The 25,157-nt window shown below is 35.6% G+C and overlaps 1 protein-coding gene and 1 pseudogene across 2 annotated transcripts; both read right to left on the bottom strand.

The window, feature by feature from the left end:
* Positions 1 to 1,929: 1,929 nt before the first annotated feature.
* LOC143584287 (agamous-like MADS-box protein AP3) lies at positions 1,930 to 7,683 on the bottom strand. 2 transcript variants are annotated; one of them, XM_077066383.1, is made up of 8 exons: positions 7,580 to 7,683; positions 7,214 to 7,405; positions 6,689 to 6,755; positions 3,331 to 3,392; positions 3,065 to 3,164; positions 2,549 to 2,590; positions 2,422 to 2,466; positions 1,930 to 2,305 (listed from the first exon to the last, which is right to left on the bottom strand). In XM_077066383.1, exons 2-8 carry the CDS (start codon positions 7,399 to 7,401, stop codon positions 2,102 to 2,104), a joined length of 708 nt encoding a protein of 235 aa, XP_076922498.1. In that variant the 5' UTR covers positions 7,402 to 7,405; positions 7,580 to 7,683; the 3' UTR covers positions 1,930 to 2,101. The 2 variants fall into 2 exon arrangements, with proteins under 2 accessions (XP_076922498.1, XP_076922491.1); XM_077066376.1 differs by lacking the exon at positions 7,580 to 7,683 and having other exon boundaries at positions 7,214 to 7,465.
* Positions 7,684 to 18,695: 11,012 nt separating this feature from the next.
* LOC143583983 (secreted RxLR effector protein 161 pseudogene) lies at positions 18,696 to 19,277 on the bottom strand (annotated as a pseudogene).
* Positions 19,278 to 25,157: the final 5,880 nt, after the last annotated feature.

Below are 25,157 nucleotides of genomic sequence, written 5' to 3'. Positions count from 1 at the left end.
AACATCACAGTGTAACAACTCAAAACACCTTATTGTTTTAATTTCACTGTTTTCAAAAGAAAGTCTAGTGTGCTTTGCCTTAGAACACGAGTCACATGATTTATTGAAGGAAACGTTACTAAGAAAATCAATTTGGGTAAGTTTATCACTAGAAGCATGCCCCAACCTTTTATGCCAAGCATCAATAGTCGTCATCAAGGCTCTCTTCTTGGTTACAAACATCCCCATTCGGTAAAGATCCTTCTTGCACTCAACCGCACCAATTAAGTTCCTCGTGTAGAGCTTTTGCATAACACAAAAATCAGGAAAAAAAGTTATGGCTGACTGAAGATCTTTGCTTAGCCGACTGACTGATAGAAGATTGCAAGTGAATTTAGTAATATGTAAAACGCCTTTTATCTTGGTTCCCCCCGGTAAGGTGCACTCCCCCTTTCCTTCAACGGGTATGCAATCTCCGTTTGGAATCATAACTGGGGTCTCATTTCGAGTATTTATCATGTTCTCAAGAATGTTCGTGTTGTGTGTAATATGTTCGGTAGAACCCGAATCAATTACCCACTCATCATTATGATTATATTTACCTGTCATATGTGCCATTGGAGTCTTGTTGTCTTTGGTGGTGTTGCCACTTTCTGCAAAATGTTTTAAGAAAGACTCATATTGTTCATTAGTCAAACCTGGAATAGGACTTGAACCAGTATCAGTGTAGGCTACCATAGGTTTGGTTTGATCACGTTTTTTGTTACCCGGCCACCAATCAGGATATCCGATCCGTTTAAAGCAGCCATCCCTGTTATGTCCATCCTTCCCCAAAAAATTGCAATGTTCGACGACATCGCTGTGTTTGTTTTCTTTTGAGGCAGATTTCTCACGACGCGGCCCCGCACTTGTTCCTGGTCGACCCGACATGAAGGTCTTGAAGGCAGCGGAATCGGTGGGTGACATTCTATTGGCGGAAATGTTTCTTTGGCTTTCATCGTCTGAAACGAGACAGAAGGCATTCCCGAGACTCAGTGTTGGGCTCTTTGCAAGAATCTGTGTCCTAATCACAAAAAAATTATCATCGAGTCCCATAAGGAACTCATAAAGCCTTTCTTTACCCCTGAAGTTAGTCATCGTTTTCCCTATGTCACAAGTGCAGCCGGTGCATGTACATCGAGGAATAGATAAAAACAGATTCAATCTCATCCCATAAACCACACAGCTTAGTAAAGTAAGCATAAACCGACATACCTTCCTGTTGGATTGCCGCAAGGCTTTGCTTTAATTCATATGCCCTAGGGGCACTTTCTTTTCCAAACCTTTCGTGTAGATCGGTCCAGATTTCAGCGGCTGTACTAGCGTATCGGACGCTATACCTGATATCCTTTTCCATGGCGGTTGTGACCCATCCTTTCACAATTGCATCACAACGAATCCATGGCATATATTCATCATCAGTCTTCTCGGGTTTATGGATTGATCCATCAACAAAGCCCATTTTGTTCTTGGCGAAGAGAAAGTTTATAATCTCTTGCGACCACTCGGCATAGTTGTTATCAGTGAGAGTTTCATTAACGTGCATTTGTTTTGGGTAGTCGGACGCATGAATATAGAACGGAGAGTTCGTATCCATGGTGTTTTGTGGTTTTGAAGAGGTTGGAGTTTCTTTATCGCCAGCCATGAGGTAAGACAAGAGGCGGCTAGGGTTGGTGTTTTAGGTTAAGTCTGCTCTGATGCCATCTCAAAATAGAAGGAATCAAAGTTTATTGTGTATTTCAATAATTGACCATATGCCAAGACCATACATAAATACTTAAAGGAATAAAATAAATAAGGAAGTAAGCCTCATACAGTGGCAAAATTCACGAATGTCAAAGTAATATGCATGACAAGCAAATCATGATAATATGGAGAATATGTGGAGAATATTAATTTCAATAGAAACAATATATTTGAACAAAGCAAATACCATATATGGGAAAATGTAAATTACTACTAGTACTTGATAACATAAGCCAGAAACACTCAAAATGTCAATCTATCATAAGTCGACAAACAGTCAACACACATTATAACCGTCTTAAACTTCAAATGAATTATTTAGTCAGTCAAATAATAGCTAACCAAGCAAGCCATAGGTGGTGAGATCAGATGCAGTGGGTCCAGAGGCGGTTACCGGACCATGAAGATTGTTGGGATGGTCCGGTTGCAACCGTAGAGTCAGAAGATGTGGTGGTGCACCCATTTGTGTATATCCGTACACATTTTCATACTCCATTCCATTTTCTATCAACCCATATTGTGGATCCTCTCCTCTTATATCCTGCATTTCATAAAAATGAAAGATTAACACTATAAATTGAATATGTGACTTGTAAGTTGTAACACTTTAAACCGGTTAAATATGGTGAAAATAATGATGAAGTTAAGAATACTTACAAATTCATGCATGAGTTTTTTGTATACATCTTGGGCACTCCTCACCTGAAAGAAAATTCAGAGTTAGTTTCTAATTTTATTAAAAAAAATATGTTAACAAGTTTTATTTAAAAAAAAAGAAAAATACCTTCTTCTTTGAAGTCTCCACTTTATTACCAATTACTTTAAGCTGCATTGTTTTGTTAACATCAGATTATGAGTTTTGACATCTTCAAAAGTATAACCAATTAATGCAGATTGCAGATGGTTTCCAATGAACAAGATAAATTAGAAATACCAAACATTTTAAAGGTGTATTTTTCGTGGTTTTCATAGACCGACCAAAGTAAATCAGCTGGTTTGAGATTTATACGGTTCGGCTTACAGCTTGCAGTTATGCATATGTATGTTATGCATACCGAACCTTTTACCTTGATTGGTTAACTTTTTTTGCATTTTTAAAATATGCAGAATTTTTTATCGTTTTTTAAATAATTTTAAGATTTTATTATTTTAAAAAAATGGTGCAAATTTAAAATATACAAATCGCCAAACCCAGTCGGTTTGGTTTGTTGTTTATGAAACTGTAGTTAGCGGTTTGGCTGAATTGTTTTGTTAGAACTGACCAAGCAAATCGTAATTTAAAAAAAATTACAAAACTAACCTTGCGCTCACGAATAACATAAACAGCCTCTTGTGAATCTTTTTCAAGTGCAAGCAATTCTTCAAAACTCATATCTTCCAAGCAATCGCCCAATCTTTGCCTGGACAGAATCCATCAATAAAGAAAAAGGCAAAAGAGACCCATGAATGTATATTTGATAATACATATATTATACAAATAAATATATATAATTTAATTTAAGAAAAATAAAATAGAGAAAAATAGTATAATTAAATTTGAGGAAGTAAAGTGGAAAATAATGGTACCTAATTTGCTTCCTAAGATTTCTGTTCACATCTTTCTGCTGTCTCAGTTCTTCTTGCATTTTCTGCATAACATTGTATTAATTATACCTTTGAATCAATGATTTCATTTATATATGATATCCACAATGTTGCACCAAAGGTGGCGGTATAAACGAGTTGGGTGCTTATGATACAGTTAAAAAATCGATTACGAATTTCCTGGTGTTTATTATTAAATTTATTGTTATATAAAAACTTGTAAATAAAAAAGTGAACCCGCGAAACCTGATGGAAGATTTGAAATCCAAAACATTCAGAATGAGTAAGAGGGGTTCAAAACATTTTAATGGGTCCATATACCCACATAGGAACATATATTATACTCTTAGAAGCTATAATAATAGTATTTTGAAGTTGTTAGACCACCCACTGTAGTGAACCAGATGAGGGACCGCTCGCTCGGTTAAAATGTGAAAATTCACATAAAATGTAAAAGATATACCAAAACTCGGATTTTCTCTCTATTCATTATGCGTATTTTAACATACTTTCAAACCTACTCCCAATTCCCTAGTTATTAGCACCAAGTTGAAAGATTAATAATACATATGAATAACACTTGGTGCAACCCGATATCATTTAAAGCGGTTTCTTAGATGATTTGGGTTAGGTTTTGAATGGGAGTGAAAATCTGGATTGGCGGAGTTGTATAGTTGGAAAAGAGATAAATTAGTTTTTTATTGAAATGGTTGGATTGTGACTATATGGATGGTATTAATATATTATAAAATTGTTATCATTCTACCTGAGTGTTTGAAATTTCAGTTCAGTTTGTTAGGATGGATGGTATTAATATATTATAAAATTGTTATCATTCTACCTGAGTGTTTGAAATTTCAGTTCAGTTTGTTAGGCGAGTTTGATAGTATAGTGTTTTGATTCCACAAGTGTCTATGGCCCTCGAGTTTTAGACATGAAACAAAGCAATACAAAGAATTTTTCAAGTGTATTTTTCAATCTTCCAAACCGGTAATATGTTTGCATTTCTAGACGACAAATTGCTTTCTGTTGTAAAAGCAGACGATTTAATTGGCAGAAAAACTATTGCTAGCTTGAATTCATGCATACCATTTAGGTTTTAGACCGTCACAAGGAGACAACGCCTCTATGCCCAACAATGGGACATGGCCGCCTTGACACTTGATCATCATCATGTTTGAAATTAGATCAGTTTATACCAATTTATACTTTGCAATTTGCATCTCTTAACCCGTATAAAATAACTTAAATCTCATGTATAAAACTAATAAGACTAATACTAGACATAAATATGTCAACACATCTCAACTCATACTTAAAATTTTATATGTAGAACATGCCAACGGCTCATATAGCCACCTAAATGTGAAGTTGATTTTTGTTAATAATCTTGTTTTTTCCTTGGTTTTAAAAGGTGCGCGCCTTAGGAGGTGGGAAATGTCCATGGGTCTAATGTACTTCTAGGCTAAAATTGGTTAAAATTAGAGTTTCCAAAAGAAGGCAAAAATTATGAAAGATTTGCCTAACAAAATAAAAATTTAATAGAGACACCTCTAAACAATGTTTTAAAAACCGGTATTTCACTTGTACCGGATTGAGCTAAAAATGGTACAACTGGTTGAACTGGGTTATAACGGGAGGTTTAACCGGTTGAATAGTTTACGTTATAAATTCTTATAAATGTAACTTTAATCCAAAAATAACCCAAAACTAAATGATTTATGTAACAAAAAATAATCCAAAAGTTAATCCATAATAAAAAAATAATGCAAAAACACTTAATTTTAAAAAACTAGTCCTAAAGTTTACACGTTAATTGTAGGGTTAAAAGTAATTCTGAAAAAACATAAGCCGCAAATATCAAAAATTTCTCTGGCTGAAAACCGGTTTGCCGGCAAAAACCGGTATTTTAGACAAAAGCCGCCGATACGATGTTCTAACAAACCGGTGAAAAATACTGGACTCAAAATACCGGCCTACTGTGCGTAATCCGGTTTAACTGGTTCAACCGGCTTTTAAAACACACCGTCTCTAAAGATATATATAAAAAAATCTTATTTTTTTATAACGCGACATGCACCTTCTAACTCTACACCACCTAAATACCCACTATACCACTTGGTTGAGAGGAATATGCTATTAAGCCAAATGCCTCTTTAACATAATAACTTATTTGGTTATAGTCTTGTAGACAGAGTAACGTCCGTTGAAGCATGCATTTTTTTTATAAAAAGGTTACTTTTAATTTTCTGTTATTATCAAATACCATCTGAATATGAAACTAATGTGATGAACTTTATCTAACCCGACCCATCAAACCGACCCGATGTTTTTTATGTCTAACCCTATGCAATTGGAGCATCCAAACACAATAAACTATTTGAAGAAAAAAAATCATGATTCCTTCACTGGTCATGCCCAGGCTCTACTTATTTAGCTTACGAGAGATCAACTTATTCTGAGCTATATGTCTAAATCTTTAACTCGACATTTGAGTAGTCTTTAAGCTCTAGAATGACTCGTTTATCATTTAATAACTATCTTATTAATTTATTTTTAAAATTTATGGTTTTATATATAATTACACTATTACAGCTATATTATTATGTCATTTTTTATTGATGTCACATGTAATTACATTTAACTAATATGTAAAGATTTCCTTAGATTATATAAATTATGTAAGCAATAGCTTCGTTTAGTCTCCAGAGCCAACTTAATCTTCAAAAGTGAGAGCTCATAGCTTATTATCATATTCCAGTCCATTTAACCTCGACTCGATTCAATTATTTAACAAGCTTATCTCAAGTAAATCAAAAACGTTTATACTCGTTTACAGCCTTGCGTGCCTTCAATTTGTCACAACTTGAAAACACAACGGATGATCTATTAACATGTATCAATCAAGTACAACCTTTAATAACATTATTCATAAGTACAACCTTTAATAACATTATTCATTTCCCATATTCACTAATTTGTTTTTCTCATTTATTCCAACAATTACTATATGCATTATACATGACCCACGCAATTGTTTCATGTATCAATATTTTTATAAATATCCGCAAGAGATATTGAGATTCTCCTTTTTATGTTAGTTAGTAGTCGAACAAATCATATTAGCAAAATGATTAATTATAACCTAATTTACAAATAATAACTACTTAGTATTGATTAAATTAATTAATCAACAATTATTGTGTTTTAAATACTTTTAACATGAATCTAGCTAGTAGTAGACTAGTACCAGTCCAATCTTCTCATAAGTCATAACCTTTTGACAAAATTTCTAGCCAAAATCATCAATATGTTCATATCAATTAATCAAAACACTCACCTGATAATGCGAGTTCCAGAGATCAATTCCGGACGCCTTCTGATACTGATCGAAGAACTGCTTCATCCTGATCATGATCAAAACATTCATCACAATCAAAATCAATAACAAGCCTTAAAACAATCAACCGATCCAAATACTCGTAGTAAACATCTAACATTTTAAAAACCCTAAAATAATCAACTGACTTATATATTCAAAATCAATAAGAAACCGTTAAACAATCAACCGATTCAGGTACTTGAAATTAGCATTTAATCAAAATCAATAAAAAACCGTAAAATATATAATCAAATTGTTTAGAATTATTATAAATGAAAAGTAGTGATTACATCATAACAGAAGACAATCAATTTAATATACTCGAAAGCATCTATTATAACAAAATCAATAACAAACCGTAAATTAAACAATTAACTTATTCGAGTACTCGAAAGCATCTAACAAAATCGATCAATAACAAACTGCAAAACAATCAACCGATTCAAGTACTTGAAATTAAGCAAAACCGATGGCGAAACGTACGTAATGGAAGGACTGATGTATTCATGAAGCTTATCGGTACAGGAGACCATAATAATGGAGACCTTTGCATCACACAAGACAGTGAGCTCACTGGCCTTCTTAAACAAGCCGTTACGCCTCTTCGAATACGTCACCTGCCTGTTCGTCAAGTTCTCTATCTTCTTAATCTGAATTTTACCTCGTGCCATTGATCTGGAATGAATATATTTGTTGCGTATAGGAGAGGAAAACACAAAGAAGTTGTTTGGGTGGGTTGAAATTGTGTGGTGAGGAAAGAAATCAAGAAAAAGAAACACAGAGTAAATGTGTGTGTGAATAATAATAATAATGGGAAGGAAGAGGAAGAAAGGCTGGTGGAAATGTTACCAGAAATAGGAAGCAGCGTTAAGTTGGCTCAAATGAGAAAAGGGTGGGAAGGTGGAGAAAGCTATTTTTAATTATACAATTACATTTAGACCCTTCTTATGTTCACCCGCCTTAGTAACTAGGATGTAAACGAACTGAACGTCTGGTGAATTGTTTGTTTATGGTCGCCTGTTTAATAAATAAACGAACATGAATATAGAATTTTGTTTGTAAGCTTGACGAATGAATATGAATAGAACCTATGCTTGTTCAATTGTGTTCGTGAACCTTCGATAATGTGTTCGTTTATTTATGTGTGTTTACGTTTGTTTGGTTACATTTGTTTACATGCATATGTTCGTTTATTAGAATTTTGCTATTACTACTTTTATCTATTTATTTATGTATTTTATACTATTGCGATTAAGTTATATTCGTTGTTGAGATGATCTTGTTTTGATATAGTTATTATTCTTCTCAAATTAATATATGTCCGTCTGTGTTCTTATATGTTCATTTTTGTCTAGTTACATTCGTTTGTGTCGGTTAGTATCTGTTTGTGTCCGTTAGTGTCTGTTTACAAACATAGTGAATGGACACGGACGAACACGAACAAGTTCAATTCCTTAATTAAAGAACACATACACAAAGTTTGATTTAGTAAAGTATTCATGAATCGTTTGCTTGTTCGACAAAGCTTAATGAGCGAACACGAACAAGAGATCATTCGGCTTGGTTCGTTTATACCCTGTTAGCAAGGGTAGTTTAGTAATAAACATGTATCTTTATCTTAGTTTTTAGACTAAATTACAATTCGAAACCTTTAGCGTTTGCTAAACTATGTACTTCATCCTTTAAAAAATGCCTCACTTAAAGTTTGTCATTTTTCCTAATCTTTATTCAAAAACTCAGTTAAGTGACACCTTGTGTCAAGCATATGACGGGCATAATGGTAATTCCACCACTTAACTAAAATACCTTTTGATGTATAATTATTTATACATCTTTATTGCATCATTTTATACCCGATTCATATTATTTCTTGATAATATTATTGACAATCGTTTCTAATAAGCTTTTATTTGTTTTTATAGGAGAAGTGAGCTTAGGAAACCAAACATGACGTTTATACCCTGCTAGCAAGGGTAGTTTGGTAATAAACATTTATCTTTATCTTAGTTTTTAGACTAAATTACAATTCAAAACCTTTAGCGTTTGCTAAACTATGTACTTCATCCTTTAAAAAAATGCCTCACTTAAAGTTCGTCCTTTTTCCTAATCTTTATTCAAAAACTCAGTTAAGTGACACCTTGTGTCAAGCATATGATGGGCATAATGGTAATTTCACCACTTAACTAAAATACCTTTTGATGTATAACTATTTATACATCTTTATTGCATCATTTTATACCTGATTCATATTATTTTCTTGATAATATTGTTGAGAATCGTTTCTAATAAGTCTTTATTTGTTTTTATAGGAGAAATGAACTTAGGAAACCAAAAATGACGAAAAACAAAGAAAAGAATCAAGAAAAATGAAAGTTTGTCAGCTAAGCATGGGCCAAGCCTAAGCCAGACATACCCCATTTCCATCTGAAGACATATCAACTAAGAATGGGCCAATCCTAAGCCAGACATGCCCCACGCCTCCTCAGAAGATGACAAAATAAAGTACATTGTCCACCTTTTTGAAGACACACAGGGTCATGCCTCACCCAGGCATGCCCCATGCCAATGAAGCCTCCCAAGAAAGTACAAATCAGTATCATGCGCAATAAATGCATGAGGGACCAGCTGTAACATCCCGAAAATTCTAGAATAATATTTAATATAATATTTACGTTGGACGAATTGATTGAGTTAGTGGAGTAATAATAATATATTAATAAGGTGGGATCTGGATTAGTAAGAAAAGACCATGGGCTTAAGCCTATGATCAATAGTATATAAACCATAATCATCCTTTAATCCCTCATTTCCCATCCATTTCATACACCACCCAAAACACACACTTAAGCTCTCTCTCATATTTCTCTTTTTCTCTAGCCGAAACCAAGAAGAAGAACCGATCCCGACCCGAGGTAATGATAGTATGATAATGTATGAACTTAAACCCGCTAGATTTAGTCGTGAAACGATGATCCGACACCTTAAACCGTTAAAGTCACGAAATCCGGATGGAATCGGGTATAAACCGGTCAAAAGATGAGCTTAGGGATCACCCTAGCTCAGATCTGGATCAAACGGGATGAAAAACAGTGAAAACGGTGGTGAAACAAGTGAGATCTCGCTTTTCCGGCAAGATTCACGTTTTTCGGGCAACGGCGGCGCTGGAGGTTATGTCACATCAGATGTGACGTCTGACAAAACCCTAACCCTAATTCGTTACGGAAATCTAACGAACTAGCGGTAATTTGTTAACGCAAGGATAACAGTTCGTTATGGCAATTCGTTATGGTGGGATGACGAACTAGAAACAGTTCGCTAAGTGATTCGTTAAGGAGAAATGACGAACTAGGATAATGAATCAGACCATGTTAGCTGATTCGTTACTCGTCTATTCGTCATGGCAAGATAACGAATTAGCTCACTCAGTTCGCTAAGTCAAGATAACGAATTAGGCTGTGTTTTGATAACGGATTAGGCTTAATTCGTTATAGCAAATGAGATAGCGAATTAAATAGTAATTTAGGGTTTAGGCTTAATTCGTTATAGCAAGCTCGACCCCAGCCAAGGGCTCTGCTCCTTGGACCCTGCTAGGGGATGCCGTCCCTAAACCCCGCTGCCAGGGGCACTGCCCCCGGACCCCGTTCGTTGAGGGTAGTAATTAAACTACAAAGACGATATGGGTAGTGATAGTTAATTAATACGTGTAAATGCTATACAGTTAGCCGTGCACAGCTCAAGAAAGGAATAACCATTAACAGTGAACGTAACCGACTTCAGGTGAGTTTCTAGCCCCATTTCCTTGTTATGTTTTCGGGGCTGTGTGCATACTCGATGTGAAGTGTGAATACACTTACCTTAAGTGGTAAATGTATGCTATAATGATTGATGTGATAGTAAGTACTATGTTATGAATGAATGTTTGTCGGTGCGTGAACGATCTTCGGATATTGCACGTACTGCCAATGGGAATGATCTCTAAGTGGTTATTAGTGTGTGTAAATGTTATTATGTAACTTGGTAATTATGTAAATGATGTAATGATAGAAAGTGTGCTGTAGTCAAGCAGAGGTAGAGTGTGTTAGATGTGGCAAGGGTCTAGTAAGGGTGTTAGTGGCATGACGATAGTACGTGGTAGGGTAAGCCTATACGTGCCTTCGTTATTAAAGTGGCATGACGAGAGTGTGTGGTAGGGTAAGCCTATACGTGCCTTCGTTATTAAGTGGCATGACGTGAGTGCGTGGGAGGGCAAGCCTCTATGTGCTTCCGTAAAACAAGTGGCTAGGACGTAGGAGACAGTTAAGTGATTAAGTCATAAGTGGTAAGGTGAACAGGTCAGACAGTGGACTATGTGTCTTCGGATACGTATGTGATTGCATGTAATGGTTGTATGGTAAGTTGCTTGATTAACTAGAACTCACTCAGCGTAGCTGACTTTTAGTATGCATGCATGTATATATGTTTATCGAGATGGCATGAGGATGACACATGACATGGATTGAATGACTGGCATAAGAAGATGGAGGAAATGATGTTTTAAATACGATGTTTTATGTTATGATCTAAAGACAAGTTTGTAATGTTTTGTAAAGAATGATTGAAGTTTTATTTATTCCGCGAAAGTTTTAATTAACTCTGATTGTAAGAACTGTGTTTATGAGTAAATCCGATGCTAAAGTGAGGCACCGGAAACGGGGCCTTACACCAGCACAGGCCATGCCTCACCCAAACATTCCCCGTGCCTAGCAATATGCCAAAGAGTACAACAGGAGCACGTGGTGTACTACATGAGGACTAGCATAGGTCATGCCCCTTCTAGGCATGGGTCATGCTTTGTGCATAGTGAGCCTGTATATAGACCATGCTTGTTGCTCATTTGGAGTGACCGATTTTGGAGAAAAACACACTCATTTCCATTCCCATAATCCTTAGAATTAAAGAAAAGAGAAGCTCTTTAACCCTCATACAACATCAAGAAGTCTTAGCATTATCATATTTATCTAGCTCGATTTCTTGGTTAGGTTATCTTAATATTAAACATGAATGCTATATTCTTCTATTTTGGTGTATCTTTTATAATTATCATGAGCTAAAACTCTTTATATCACCTTAACTCATGATGAAACTTGACAACTTTTAATGGTTGGAATTAATAAATGATAATTTTATGCTAAAATAATGACTAGTTCTTGGTTATCTTTTGATGAAACCTTGTGTTTAAACAATTGAAAGTAATATACAAGAATTATAAATGGTACATCTTGTTATGTTGAAAGACTCTTGATTTTATCATTTATTTATAAATGTTGTTCATGCAACTTTATAACTTTTAATCTAGAAATAGTTAAAATAATTCTTGTATGCTACATGAAAATTGGTTAAACACATATCATCATATTTAGATTTGAAAAGATTAAACATTTGTTATGAATTGATATTCTTGTTAAGTAATATTATAAATAATTTGTTAACACAACTATTTTAATATTACATTTGGGTTGAAAATTCATAAATCAAGGGAATACTTGAACTTCGTCTAATTTAATCAACCATAGGTGGATTATGTTTTGTTCTTGTAATCTTTTCGACCAGTTGTTAGATTTGAATTTCGTAATTGAATGATAATCTATATCTTTAAATTTCAAAATTCACTTACACTATGGTATGATTTGAGGTGATTAGTTTGTATAATTCATACTAGGTTTTCCAAAAAATCATTTGGATGGTTATCTATAACTGGAAACTATTATTTTTTAAAACAAAATAGTGAATTCATTACATGGGTCAAGTTATTCTAAAAATGGGAACAAAAATGAGAATAATGAGAAGTCATAACTAATTGACATGTGTCAAGTAGGGACCAAAGGAAAAATGGTATAAAAGTAATATTACACATTTTCTCTCTCCACATGCAAGTCACATGTTAATTCCCCCATCGTTTTTAAACGTCTACAACTTTTTCATCTGATATTTTAAAAAAAAATAAAATTCACCATAATAACAAGCGTTTTTATACCTTTAATATGAGTATAATTTTGTTATATAGTAATAAAAAAAAATTTACGTCATTGTGTCTTTTTGCGTACCATTGTGTCTTTTTTCGTCATTGTGTCTTTCTGTTTGTTATTGTGTTTTTTCGCCATTGTGTCTTTTATCTAATCATTGTGTTTTTTTTAAATACTAATAACACCATTGTGTAATTGTATATATAATGAAAAATACCAACAAATTATCTAATACATAAAACACAATGATGAATGCATATTACATAATAACCTGAAACGTAAAACATAATAATGAATACATATAACAACACAATGGCCTGAAACGTAAGACACAATAGTAAATACATATAACACAATGGCCTGAAACATAAGACACAATGGTAAATACATATAACACAATGGCCTGAAACGTAAGACACAATGGTAAATACATATAACACAATGGCCTGAAACGTAAGACACAATGGTAAATACATATAACACAAGGGCCGGAAACGTAAGACACAATGGTAAATAATATAACACAATGGCCTGAAACGTAAGACACGCTAGTAAATACATATAACATAATGATAAATAATATAACACAATGGCCTGAAACGCAAGACACAATGGTAAATACATATAACACAATGACCTGAAATATAAAACACAATGGAATCTATATATTACACAATGCCTTGAACGTAATACACAAACAACATAATACTAATTTTCTCAAATTAAGTGATATTGAACACAATGACTAAAACACAATGATAAGTATAATGACAAATGTTGAGCACAAAGACACAATGACGCACGAAAGACACAATGACGTAATCTTTGTGTTAATTTTTATCTTTAATACGAGTATCAATTGAAAAACACAATGACCAAAATTTATAACACACTGCATAGAAAAACCCAATTAAAAACACAATGGGCAACCAAATAACACAATATAAAAAACCCACAAACTTTTTTTTTATTTTTATATAACAATATGATATTTATATTAAAGATAAAAAAACGTTTGTTATTATGATAGAAAAATTTCTAAAAAAATGTCGTATGAAAAAGTTATAGACGTTTTAAAATGATGGGGAATTGACATGTGTCTTGCATGTGGAGAGAGAAAGTCTTCATAAATGAGTTATTACCTTCATGCCCTTCTCATCTATTTTTATTTGATTTTTATTCTTGAATTAATCTCCACAATACAAATATAAGATCAATGAATTAAAATCATTCTTACCTTTCTCATTTTTGTTGTCCTTTGTATTTTAACTTTACCCTTCATTATATATTTAAGTTTACAAACATTAGGAGTCGAGTGGATTCTAAGTTAAGGTGATAGCTTCTTAATTCTTGATTATCTCTATTATCGTGTTACTTGTTTTAAATTATTGTTACAAGTTTTTCTAAAAAAAATTAACCTTAAAAACCACTCAATTAAGCTAATTTCTCGCGGTTATTATATTTGCAAGATTTAATATCTTTTTTACATGTCCATGGATTGATACCCGGTTCTCACTGTTACTATATTACCACACGATGAATACACTTGCCTTTTATGTGTGTGGTTAAGTCTAGGTGAAAACCATTTTTAAAACACGACAAATTATGAAAAATCTTTAATAAAAATATATATCTCTCACACCATATCACCTTTTAACCGGATGGGAGTATCTTAGTTTTCTATTCATAGTATAATATCGTTCTTTTTAATTTAAACATTCCATGAACTATTTTATAGATTTTAACATTTTAAGTTCTACTTTACATCACAAATTGATGTTACAAAATAAAAAAGTCAACCATACGTCCAAACATGTTCGCTCATGAATATGTATTAACAAGATACAAATTTCATAAATGCTAATCAACTTTAATAATGTAATTTAGAAATATTGTAAATATGGTGGAAGTTGGCAGTTGGATATAAGAGTGAACGTGGGGGCGAGATGTTACGTACACGCCAAATCCTAGGAACCTTTTCGGATAATAACGTTGTTCTTCCCTAAACGTGTTGTCTTTTCCTAACTCACTTCAACTGTCATTAACAAATTATTGGGTATATTACAAACTAGGAAGGTTTTTATATCTTCTCTCAGATTTTGGAGTTGAATTTTCGTAGTTTTTATAAACTAATATTCTACACATAAATCCATTTAAATCACCAATTGTATGTAAGATTTAACCATCAACCTTCAAATGAAATGAGCACATGAGCACCTTATATACCATTAGACCAAATGTCATTTAAATGACTTTTCGCTAGTACTAGCTATTTTCTATAGTGGTATACTCACTACAAAGGTTTGGATATAACTCATGGTGTGGTTTCATATTTGATTTCTTGTATAATCTTGATCGTAAGTCACACACCTACTATAAGTTTACTTTTACACCATTCGTTGTGGGGGCGCAAACCATCCACTTAACTACTTTGTGAGTAGACTTGGACGTGGAACACCTCCATGGCGCAAGTGCCAAAGTAGTTGGTACGAGAGGGATAGTGGCCAAGGGGTGACCATTGGGGATGTGTTAGGAAATGAGCCAAACAGCTCATTCAAATTAAATTTAAATCTTTAAATACCATTCAACCTTCACTTGTTTTCTTAATGCCTCTAACATTGTAGCCTAAGGTGCTGTTTGTTTTTGAAGACAAAAATTGTCTGCAATCTGTTTTCATCTGATTTAATGTCTGCAACTGAAGATGTGGTCTGAAGGTCTGCAATCTGAAAATATAATACTGTTTGTTTTATAAACTGGATATCGCCTGCATAAGCTGAAAATTAGTTACCAATCATATATATTAGAGTAGATAAAAGTCATTTAACGTTTATATACTGCTAAAATAATTGGTAATGGTGTACGAACTATGGAAGTGGGTGGTGGTAGACAATTGTGGTAGGCGATGAACGATGGGTGGTGGTGATGGACGGTTGTAATGGTGGGTGGTGGACCGTGATGGTGGCCGACAATGGGTGGTGGGGGTGATGAACGGTGGTAGTGGGTGGTGGACTATGGTGGTGGTGGTGATAAACGATGGTAGTGGGTGGTGGACTATGGTGGTGGTGGATGGTTGTGGTGGTGGTGGTGGCGAGGTGGTGGTGGTGGATGGTGGTGGTGGCGGTGGCGGGTGGTAGCGGTGGAGGGTGGTGCTGGATGGTGGTGGCGACAGACGGTGGGTGGAGGTGGTGGATGGTGGTGGTAGTGGACGGTGGTTGTGGCCGACGGGGGTGGTGGTGGTGATGGACGGTGGTGGTGGTGGGTGGTTAACGGTGGTGGTGGTGAGTGGTTGGCGGTGGTGGTGGCGGACGATGGGTGGTGGTGGTGGTGGTGGTGGACGGTGGTGGTGGCGGGTGGTGGCGGCGGACGGTTGTGGTGGGTGGTGGTGGCGGCAGACGGTTGTGGTGGGTGGTGGTGGCGGCAGACGGTGGACGGTGGTGGTGGCGGACGGTGGGTGGTGGTGGTGTTGAACATCGAGTGTTGGACTTGGTATGATGTGAAGAAGTGTGAAGATGATGAAAATAGCTTATTTTTTAAGACCATAAAAACAGTCTTCAAGAGCTTATGTCTGCGCGCCCGCAGACATAGGCTCCTACCTTATAAGCAAAAACAAACACAACCTAAATCTCCATGTTTTTAAAATGAATTTGTCTTCAGCATCATATATACACCGAGGAAGACGAGCTAATCATAGAGATGGCTCTAGCCACAATCCAATATATTCACCATCATGTCAAAAATTCATGTCTGTATACAAAACAGCTTCCAAATTGACCTGGAGTAGGGCTGTTCAAAAAGCTCATGGCTCGAAGCTCGCTCGAAACTCGCTCGAAAAAAGCTCGCTCGAAATCGGCTCGATTGTAAACGAGCTGAGCCGAGCTCGACTCGATTTCTAAACGAGCCGAGCCTGAGCTAGCCCCGGCTCGACTCGAACTCGCTCGATAGGCTCGAACTATTTTATTCTAATTTATTATATATATACATACATTTATATAATTATCTAATCCAATTATTTAACAATTAACATATGGGCTGTGGGCTTCCTTTCTCAACTAATCCAGCCCAAATACCCAATACAATTAAAATACCATCCCAGCAGCTTCAAATCCTTTGATTATCACCACTTCACCAGCCGCTCCGTATCACCATTTTCTTCAAACCCTAATCTCACCCATCGACCATCATCAGCCGTTCCTCTATCAGTTTATCACGCACGCCGCCGGCCGCCGACCGCTCCTCTATCTCACTCTGTCACGCACGGCCTCTCCCAAAATCCTATCACTCCGCTCCTCTATCTCTCGTTTTTGCTATTAATCACCATAACTTCGATCGATTTGCTGCTATTAATCACCATAACGCCGTTGTTGATAGTAATCACTATAAGCTGCTGATGTTAATAACCATAACTGCTGCTGTTGTTCGAGCTAAATCGAGTCGAGCCGAGCCGGCTCGATTTATAATTGAGCCGAGCTTGAGCTCATATATTCATATCGATTAGATTTCGAGCTCGAGCCGAGCCAGCTCGATTGAATATCGAGCTCGAGCTCGAGTTGGCCTTGGCTCGGGCTCGGCTCGGCTCGTAAAAAGCCCTAACCTAGAGTGTGTGGTTGCTAGTAATTGTACAACATTTGTATATTAATTTGTGACAGTCTCATGTATGATGAGATATTTGATATTTGTTACTACTTACTACTACTACTACTAGTATTATTAAAAGATGTCATTGAACTCTATGAGAAAAGACATATGAATAGACCGGCACCTAGTGACATTCAACAAATATACGAGGTACATGAAGAACTACATGACTTTCTCTTGATGTTTGATAGTATTGATTGCATACATTATGAGTGATCAAACTGCCCTACTATTTGGCTCCACACCCAACCATACGCGTTAACTTTTAGCAAGTTGAGAGCGAGTGGATATTGTGGTCTAAGGTCGGACATACCATCACAAGCATTATAGAGGTAGGGTAGTAAAAAAAACCCAAATACCCATGAAATATCGTCCGCTGGTCAACAAGGACTCCATCAGAATTCACCCGCGGAACATTCTCATCACCCGCATAACTCAAGTCAAAGGAAAGGTAAGAATAAACTCCAGAGACTATATGCGGGTTGATCAAGACGTCCACAGAAGTCATTCGCAAGGTGTTATCCTCGTGCGCGAAGATGACTAGAGGGTGACGTCAGAGGATCAGCTGTAAGTAACTTTCTTCTAGAAGATTTACGCGAAGATCTTTCCTTGGAAAGCACGTGATGAACAACCAATTAGAGGAGGATAGCTGGCGAGTTTGTTATAATCGTGCACATGGCCAGCTAGCTCGTCCTATCATATGCGGACACATGTCTAGGTTGTTACGAAGACATCTTCTAGAAAGGGACAGCTGGTCCAATAATATTCCCGGACCCTTCGGCTATAAATACCTTCTCCGTCATCTTAAGGTATTCATTCACTCCCCACGGATTACTCTAAATACTTCAAGTACTTTTCTCTCTTCAGAACGGTACTTATTCTCACGCCGGATGGTGGTTACGGGAAGACCGCCCCCCCTTTTGTCCTTCCCATAACGAGCTCACGGTGGTTGTTTTGCAGGTTTCCGTCATCGGACTTGTGAGATTGGACTCGTACTACCGAATTGTTAGTTACCCGACCCGTACCCTGTGGACTCATTGGTCTAACTACTTAGATATTAGATTCATGTTTCTTCAAGCATCATACAAATCATGCATAAGTTGTAACTAATGGTGATAAGTCACCCAAAAAGTCACTAGAAAAGAGTGACACGATATATGAGATTTTGATACAATTGAAAGGGGAAAAACTGTTGAATCGTGTTCATGAAAATCCCTAATTACAATATTAGCTACTTATATATTTCATCTAAACTGAAACCAACTAACAGAAATAGACACATGGAAATAGACACGTGCAAGTCTCGTGATAAATAATAACATCCCCCCTCAAGTTGGAGGATCACTAATCCCCAACTTGCACAGTAATTCTTTATGTTGTGCAGAAGCCAAACTCTTGGTAAATATATCAGCCACTTGATTAGTAGTGCGTGTATGAGATAGAGAAATTAATCCTTCTTGAAGTTTCTCTCGAACGAAGTGGCAATCCAGTTCTATATGTTTCGTTCGTTCGTGAAAAACAGGATTTTTAGCTATGTGAATAGCTGATTGACTGTCACATTTAAGAGGTACTGGAGTGATATTTGTAACATGGAACTCATCCAATAAACGTGTTAACCATGCAAGCTCAGCAGTCACTCTTCGCATGGATCGATATTCTGCCTCCGCAGAACTTAAAGCCACAGTGGGTTGCTTCTTGGACTTCCAAGAGATGGGACTACCACCAAGTGATACAAAATACCCGCTAACTGACCTGCGCGTGTTCGGACAAGAAGCCCAATCCGAATCACAATATACTTGAAGATCAAAAGTTGAAGAATTATTAAAGAAAAGTCCTTGGGAGACAGTTCCTTTAACATATGCAAGTGTATGTAAAGCTGCTTGCCAATGAGGAATACAAGGAGTTTGCATAAACTGACTTAAAAATTGGACTGCAAATGCTAAGTCAAGACGAGTGTGAGTGAGGTAATTTAGTTTGCCAACTAATTGTCAATATAATAAAGGATCCTCAAGAAGAACACCATCATCAGCTTTGAGTTGTAAATGAGGAGGAAGAGGACAATTTGTTGTAATTAGATCCACTGCATTGAAATCTTTTAACAAATCTAAAGCAAACTTTCTTTGTGTCATAATAGTGCCAAGAGAATGATGTAAAACCTCAATGACAAGAAAATAATTAAGGATACCAAGATCCTTAATTTGAAAAGTGGTATGCAAAAACTCCTTAAGACTATTAATATCTTCAACATTATTTCCAGTTACTAATATATCATCAACATAGACAACCACATGAACAGTTGAAGAAGCCATGGATTTAGAAAATAAAGAGTAGTCATTTGGGGAACGAACATAACCTTTGGTTTTTAGAGAAGATGACAACTTTCCATACCATTGTCTAGAGGCCTGCTTTAGCCCATATAGCGATTTTTTTAGTTGCAAAACTTGATGTGAGGGAAGTTCCATACCAAGTGGTGGTGACATATAAATCTCTTCATCTAAGTCACCATGCAAAAATGCATTGTTGACATCTAATTGAAACATAGGCCATTTCATTTTTGTGGCAACTGCAATCAAACTTCTTATAGTAGTCATCTTGACAACAAGGGAGAAAGTCTCGTTATAGTCTATACCATGTTGTTGAGTATCACCACGAACTACCAAACGGGCTTTACACCTTTCAATAGTCCCATTAGCATTATACTTGATCTTATAAACCCATTTACATTTAATAGGCTTCTTTCCTGATGGCAAATCAACTACTGCCCATGTATTATTATTCTGCAAAGCTGTGAACTCCTTCTGCATAGCTTCATGCCAAGCTTGATGTTTGATAGCTTGTTTGTAAGAAGTAGGTTCTTCCAACATGTCGAGAGAATGAATAATTTTTTGGCTAGGCAAAGTGAGACTATCCACTGTAACTTGTGCAGAAGCACAACAACTATGAACAAGAGTATGAGGACAATGAAAAAGATGTTCAGAAGAAGTAAAAACATGGTTACATACAAAATCATTCAAATAAGAAGGAGGAACACTATGCCTTGTAGATCTACAAAGAATAGGTTCAGTAGGAATGTGAGGAACATGAGTGGGAACAGGAAGATGAGATGTAGGAGTATTAGGAACACGGGTAGAAATGGAATTTTCAGAAATAGGAGGAGGTGTAGCATGTGAAATAACATGATCATTAAAGAAAGTATCAAAATGATCAATTGGAGGAAAAATAAAGGATGGATCAGAATGAGAAAGAGAAGGAAAGAGATTTTCAAAAAACACAACATCCCGTGAAATAAAAATCTGATTGGTGTGTAAATTGTACAACTTGTAACCCTTTTTACCAAGAGGATACCCGATAAAAAGACAAGGATGAGCTCTTGGTTGAAATTTATCACGCCCTTGCTTGAGTGTAGAAGCATAGCATAAGCATACAAATGCCTTAAGATGAGTATAAGAAGGTGGCTTAGATGTTAGCAATTCATAAGGAGACGATCCATTAAGAACCGTAGAAGGGAATCTATTGATTAAGTGGGTGGCTGTTAAAACATAATCACCCCAAAACTTTAAAGGAAGTTTGGATTGAAAAAGTAAAGCTCTTGATGTTTCTAAAAGATGTTTATGTTTGCGTTCCACAATACCATTTTGTTGTGGAACTTGAACACAACTTGTTTGATGAAAAATGCCCTTACTAAGTAAGTAGGCAGCTTCTTTATTTATTGAACCTAACTCAAAAGCATTATCAGTTCTGATGCACTTTATTGTTTTGTGAAATTGAGTATTCACCATTTCAATAAAACCTTGAATAACAGGAAATGCATTGCTCTTGGTAGCTAATAAGTGTGTCCAAGTGGTCCTAGTGAAATCATCAACAATGGTAAGAAAATATCTATGACCATTATAAGTTGATGTGTTATAAGGACCCCAAACATCAATATGAATAAGATCAAAACTATTAACAGTTGATCTAATGCTATGTGGAAAAGAAAGTTTATGTTGTCTAGCTTTAGGACAAACATCACAATGATCAATATCGTGCATATGAGCATTAGAAATAACAGGTAATTGTTTCATCCTATAAGAAGGTAGATGCCCAAGTCTACAATGCCAAATAGAATTGTTCACAACAGAGTTACAAGATGAAGTTGTAAAATGAACAGAATCAAGACAAGACTTGTTTATTGCATGCAGAATGTAAAGTCCACGCAAAAGTTTACCAAGAGCCAGTGGCCTTTTCAGTGAAGGGGCCTGTAGCATACAACATGAATCAGTGAAATAAACAATTCCATGAGTGTCTTGACAAAGTTTAGAATAGAGAGAAGATTGTGTTGAAATTGTGGAACAAAAAGAACTTTAGAAAGAGAAAGACTTTGATTTAAATGAACAGTACCAATTTTGTGAATAGGAATAATATGTCCATTTGGAAGTTTAATTGAAAAAGGTTTTGAAATCAGTGAAAGATTCGAAAACATGCTTTCATCATGACACATGTGTTCACTAGCACCAGTATCTATGAGCCAATTAGCCTTAGAATGAATTGAATCGCAAGCTATCATACCTGCAAAGTTGGCATATTTGATAGACAAATCAGAATTAGATTCTGTAGTTAACTGATTCTTTTGCAGCATTTGCATCAGTTCATTGTATTGATCCACAGTAATAGAAGGACTAGGTTGTGAAACTTGGGTGAATGAATCAGAATTGGGATCAGATGCCATATTTGCAGCCCCACGTCTAGTCTTGGTGAACTTAAAATCTTTAGGAAAACCAACTAGTCGATAACATTTACTTGCAAGATGACCAGTTTTCTTGCAATGTGTGCACATATCTTTCTTATTATCAAACTTTGCAGATTTAAATCCTTGATATTGAATACTCACATTCATCGATGCAGACTCAGAGAAAAATTGTCCTGTGGCAGATATTTCTCTTTGCTTTTCTTCATGAATTAGTATTCCATATGCTTGATTGATTGAAGGCAAAGGCTGCATCATGAGGATACTTCCTCTAATTATGTCATAAGAATTTAATTCATCCCAATTAGTCTTGACCTTAGCAAAATAAGTTGCAATATCACTGTTACCTTGAGTAATCTGACACAAATTCTTTTGCAATTGATATAACTTGGCACCGATCGTTCAATTCTTGCCAAAGTTGATACGCTGATTCTGTGTACAGAACACTCTCAGCAATTTCTCGCGATAAGGTGTTCAAGATCCATGAGATGACCATATTATTGCATCGTTCCCAAAGAGACAGTTGAGAAACATCAGTAGGTCGAACAGAATTCAGACGAAATTGAAGAAAATGATCGAACAAAATTGAAATCAGATGCGAAATTGATTTATGATGAAGATTAGGGTTTATGGAAACACAGATCAGAGAGAGCAATCCTGCTCTGATACCATGAGATTTTGATACAATTGAAAGGGGAAAAACTCGTGTTCATGAAAATCCCTAATTACAATATTAGCTTCTTATATATTTCATCTACCAACTAACAGAAATAGACACATGGAAATAGACACGTGCAAGTCTCGTGATAAATAATAACAATATAACCCTCCTAACAAGCCTCTAATTGCACGAAATTAAGTAGTTGTTGTATGCAGATGAATTAATAGGTAGCGTGCGTCTAAAGCGACATAACATTTATCTTTAACTAGTCTGCTAGAAAATATTATTGACCTCAACATATCTAGAATACATACATTTTCTAAAATGCAGAGTTGCAAGCGAATTCTTTTTGATATGACTATAATGGTATGAAATTCCAATAAATTTATTAATCATGATTTTCTTTTAAAAACCTCAACAAAGAAGAATTTGGTGTACCGACAAGCCAACATACATCATCAAACAAAAAAACAATATTCTCGTATTAGAACTGACATTATCAATACCGAGGGAACGAACCTGCAAATTTCGTATTTTATTACTTTTTCTAGCAGGATTAGTTCAACCTTTTTGAAAGTCGAAAGCAAACTTCAAATACGTGGCATGTTAGGGTAGTTTGGAAAATATTAGCAGGTCGGGTCATAACAGGTTCAGGTCATGACTTGAGTCGTTAACAAAGATCATACACTTAGTCAACCAACATCAAAAAAGAAGTTTGGACTCCACATTGTCATATCGTATCATGGCTTGTATCAGTTTCTAAATAATAATTTATAAAGTAGCCCAAATGCCATGTTTTATTGTACACAAATCAAACCATGAACTGAAATATGAACGTTTTTAACATATTTTTAAACATCTGGCATCTCACAAACCAAATTCAGTTATAGAGAATATTGATACATTTTGGTTAGCAAATAACGTCAACGTACATCTTTGTATCGTTATAGTTTACAAAAATGTAGAAGGCTACTATAAATTAAAATATGTTAAGTAGCTTATACAATACAAAATGATACATCTAATATAAAAGATTGACAAAAAGGATACATAAAAAGTAAAAGACGCATAAAAGAAAAAAAATTTATGTTTGTGGATCTGCCAATGACTGTTCAACAAGCTCGTGATCTGCTTGAAAAATGCTTGACTCGCTTCGTTTAAGTTCGAGCTTGAACCCAACCGCTACATTATGTGAAGGGGGGGGGGGGGGGGGGATAATAAGGGTGCTAAACCCTGTATATTTTTTAAAAAGACCAGTGTTGATCTTCGAACATCACACGATGAGACGAACAATTTTGTTGTCGTAACTTGTAACATGTAAAGCGATCGAACCGAATTCTCAAGGTATGATATCATCACACTTTAAAACCGAATTCTTCGTCTGGGAGGTCTGTTAATGTTTATACTTGAACATGCTTGCGATATACAGATTTTTTGTAGATTATTTAGGCTGATTTATATGTGAATGTTGTAATGTATTGTTAAGTTATTTTTACTTATCAATTCTGCCTGCAAAATAAGTGATCTGTGCTTTGCAAAAGTTGACTGATCTAGATCAGTAGATAGGTGTAGTGTATAGTTGACCATTTTAATTACTCTCAACTAGAAGAAAAACCATGGGCTATGTGATATTTGTGATCGAATTGCTGATAAACTAGAATAATATTCCAGTTTTACCTAGCGGTATTGAGGATCTTGAACTTCTTCCAGATGTTAGCTGGACACTTTGAAACCGTTATGCGTTTGCTAAACCATGAGTCGGTTATCAAAAACTTCACACCTTTGAAACCACCTTTTCTTGATCTCCATACACGCAGACGCAGTCATAGTTACATGCATACTTCCACGTCAGCACCTGTAATCTCATTTGCTATTGAAAGAAATTCGACTGTGTTCGGTTTATCTCAGCTGGAACAAAAACTCAAAACGGGTTACAAAGCCGTAACTAAACAAAAGCTTTGTTTAGTTAACTTTGTTTTCAGTAGGATCGGTTTTGCCATTCAAAAGGAGGTGGCGGCGCAGCTTGTTGCCCGCTTACCTGCCTCTTTATTGTAATTGGAACTATTTTCAACAATATTGTTCTTCAAACAAAAAAAAAAAAAAAAAAAGCTTAAAAAAAGCTTTAGGGGTGTTTTTGAACATTCTCCATATATTAATCCCTTTAATCATGGTTGAATCACCTAAACAAGTGGATGAAGTTAAAGCGTTGATTAGCATTGTAAAAGATAAAGTTTTGGGTTTCAAAATGGAACTTACGAGGCGAGAATTCAACGACAACAGTATTCGCCAACCAGAGCTAGCAACTTATTTGTTAGCCCGTAATTTGGTTTGGGCCGGTCCGTTATAAAGTTGTCTTTCAAGATGTCTAAGGTTCTTAGGGATGTTTGATTTGTTACTATTGGA

This window comes from Bidens hawaiensis, unplaced genomic scaffold, assembly GCF_021521415.1.
Source record: "Bidens hawaiensis isolate Kalapana, Puna unplaced genomic scaffold, B.hawaiensis_p1.1 tig00001521_1, whole genome shotgun sequence".
Lineage (NCBI taxonomy): Eukaryota > Viridiplantae > Streptophyta > Magnoliopsida > Asterales > Asteraceae > Bidens > Bidens hawaiensis.
This window is presented reverse-complemented; position numbering and strand designations above follow the sequence as displayed.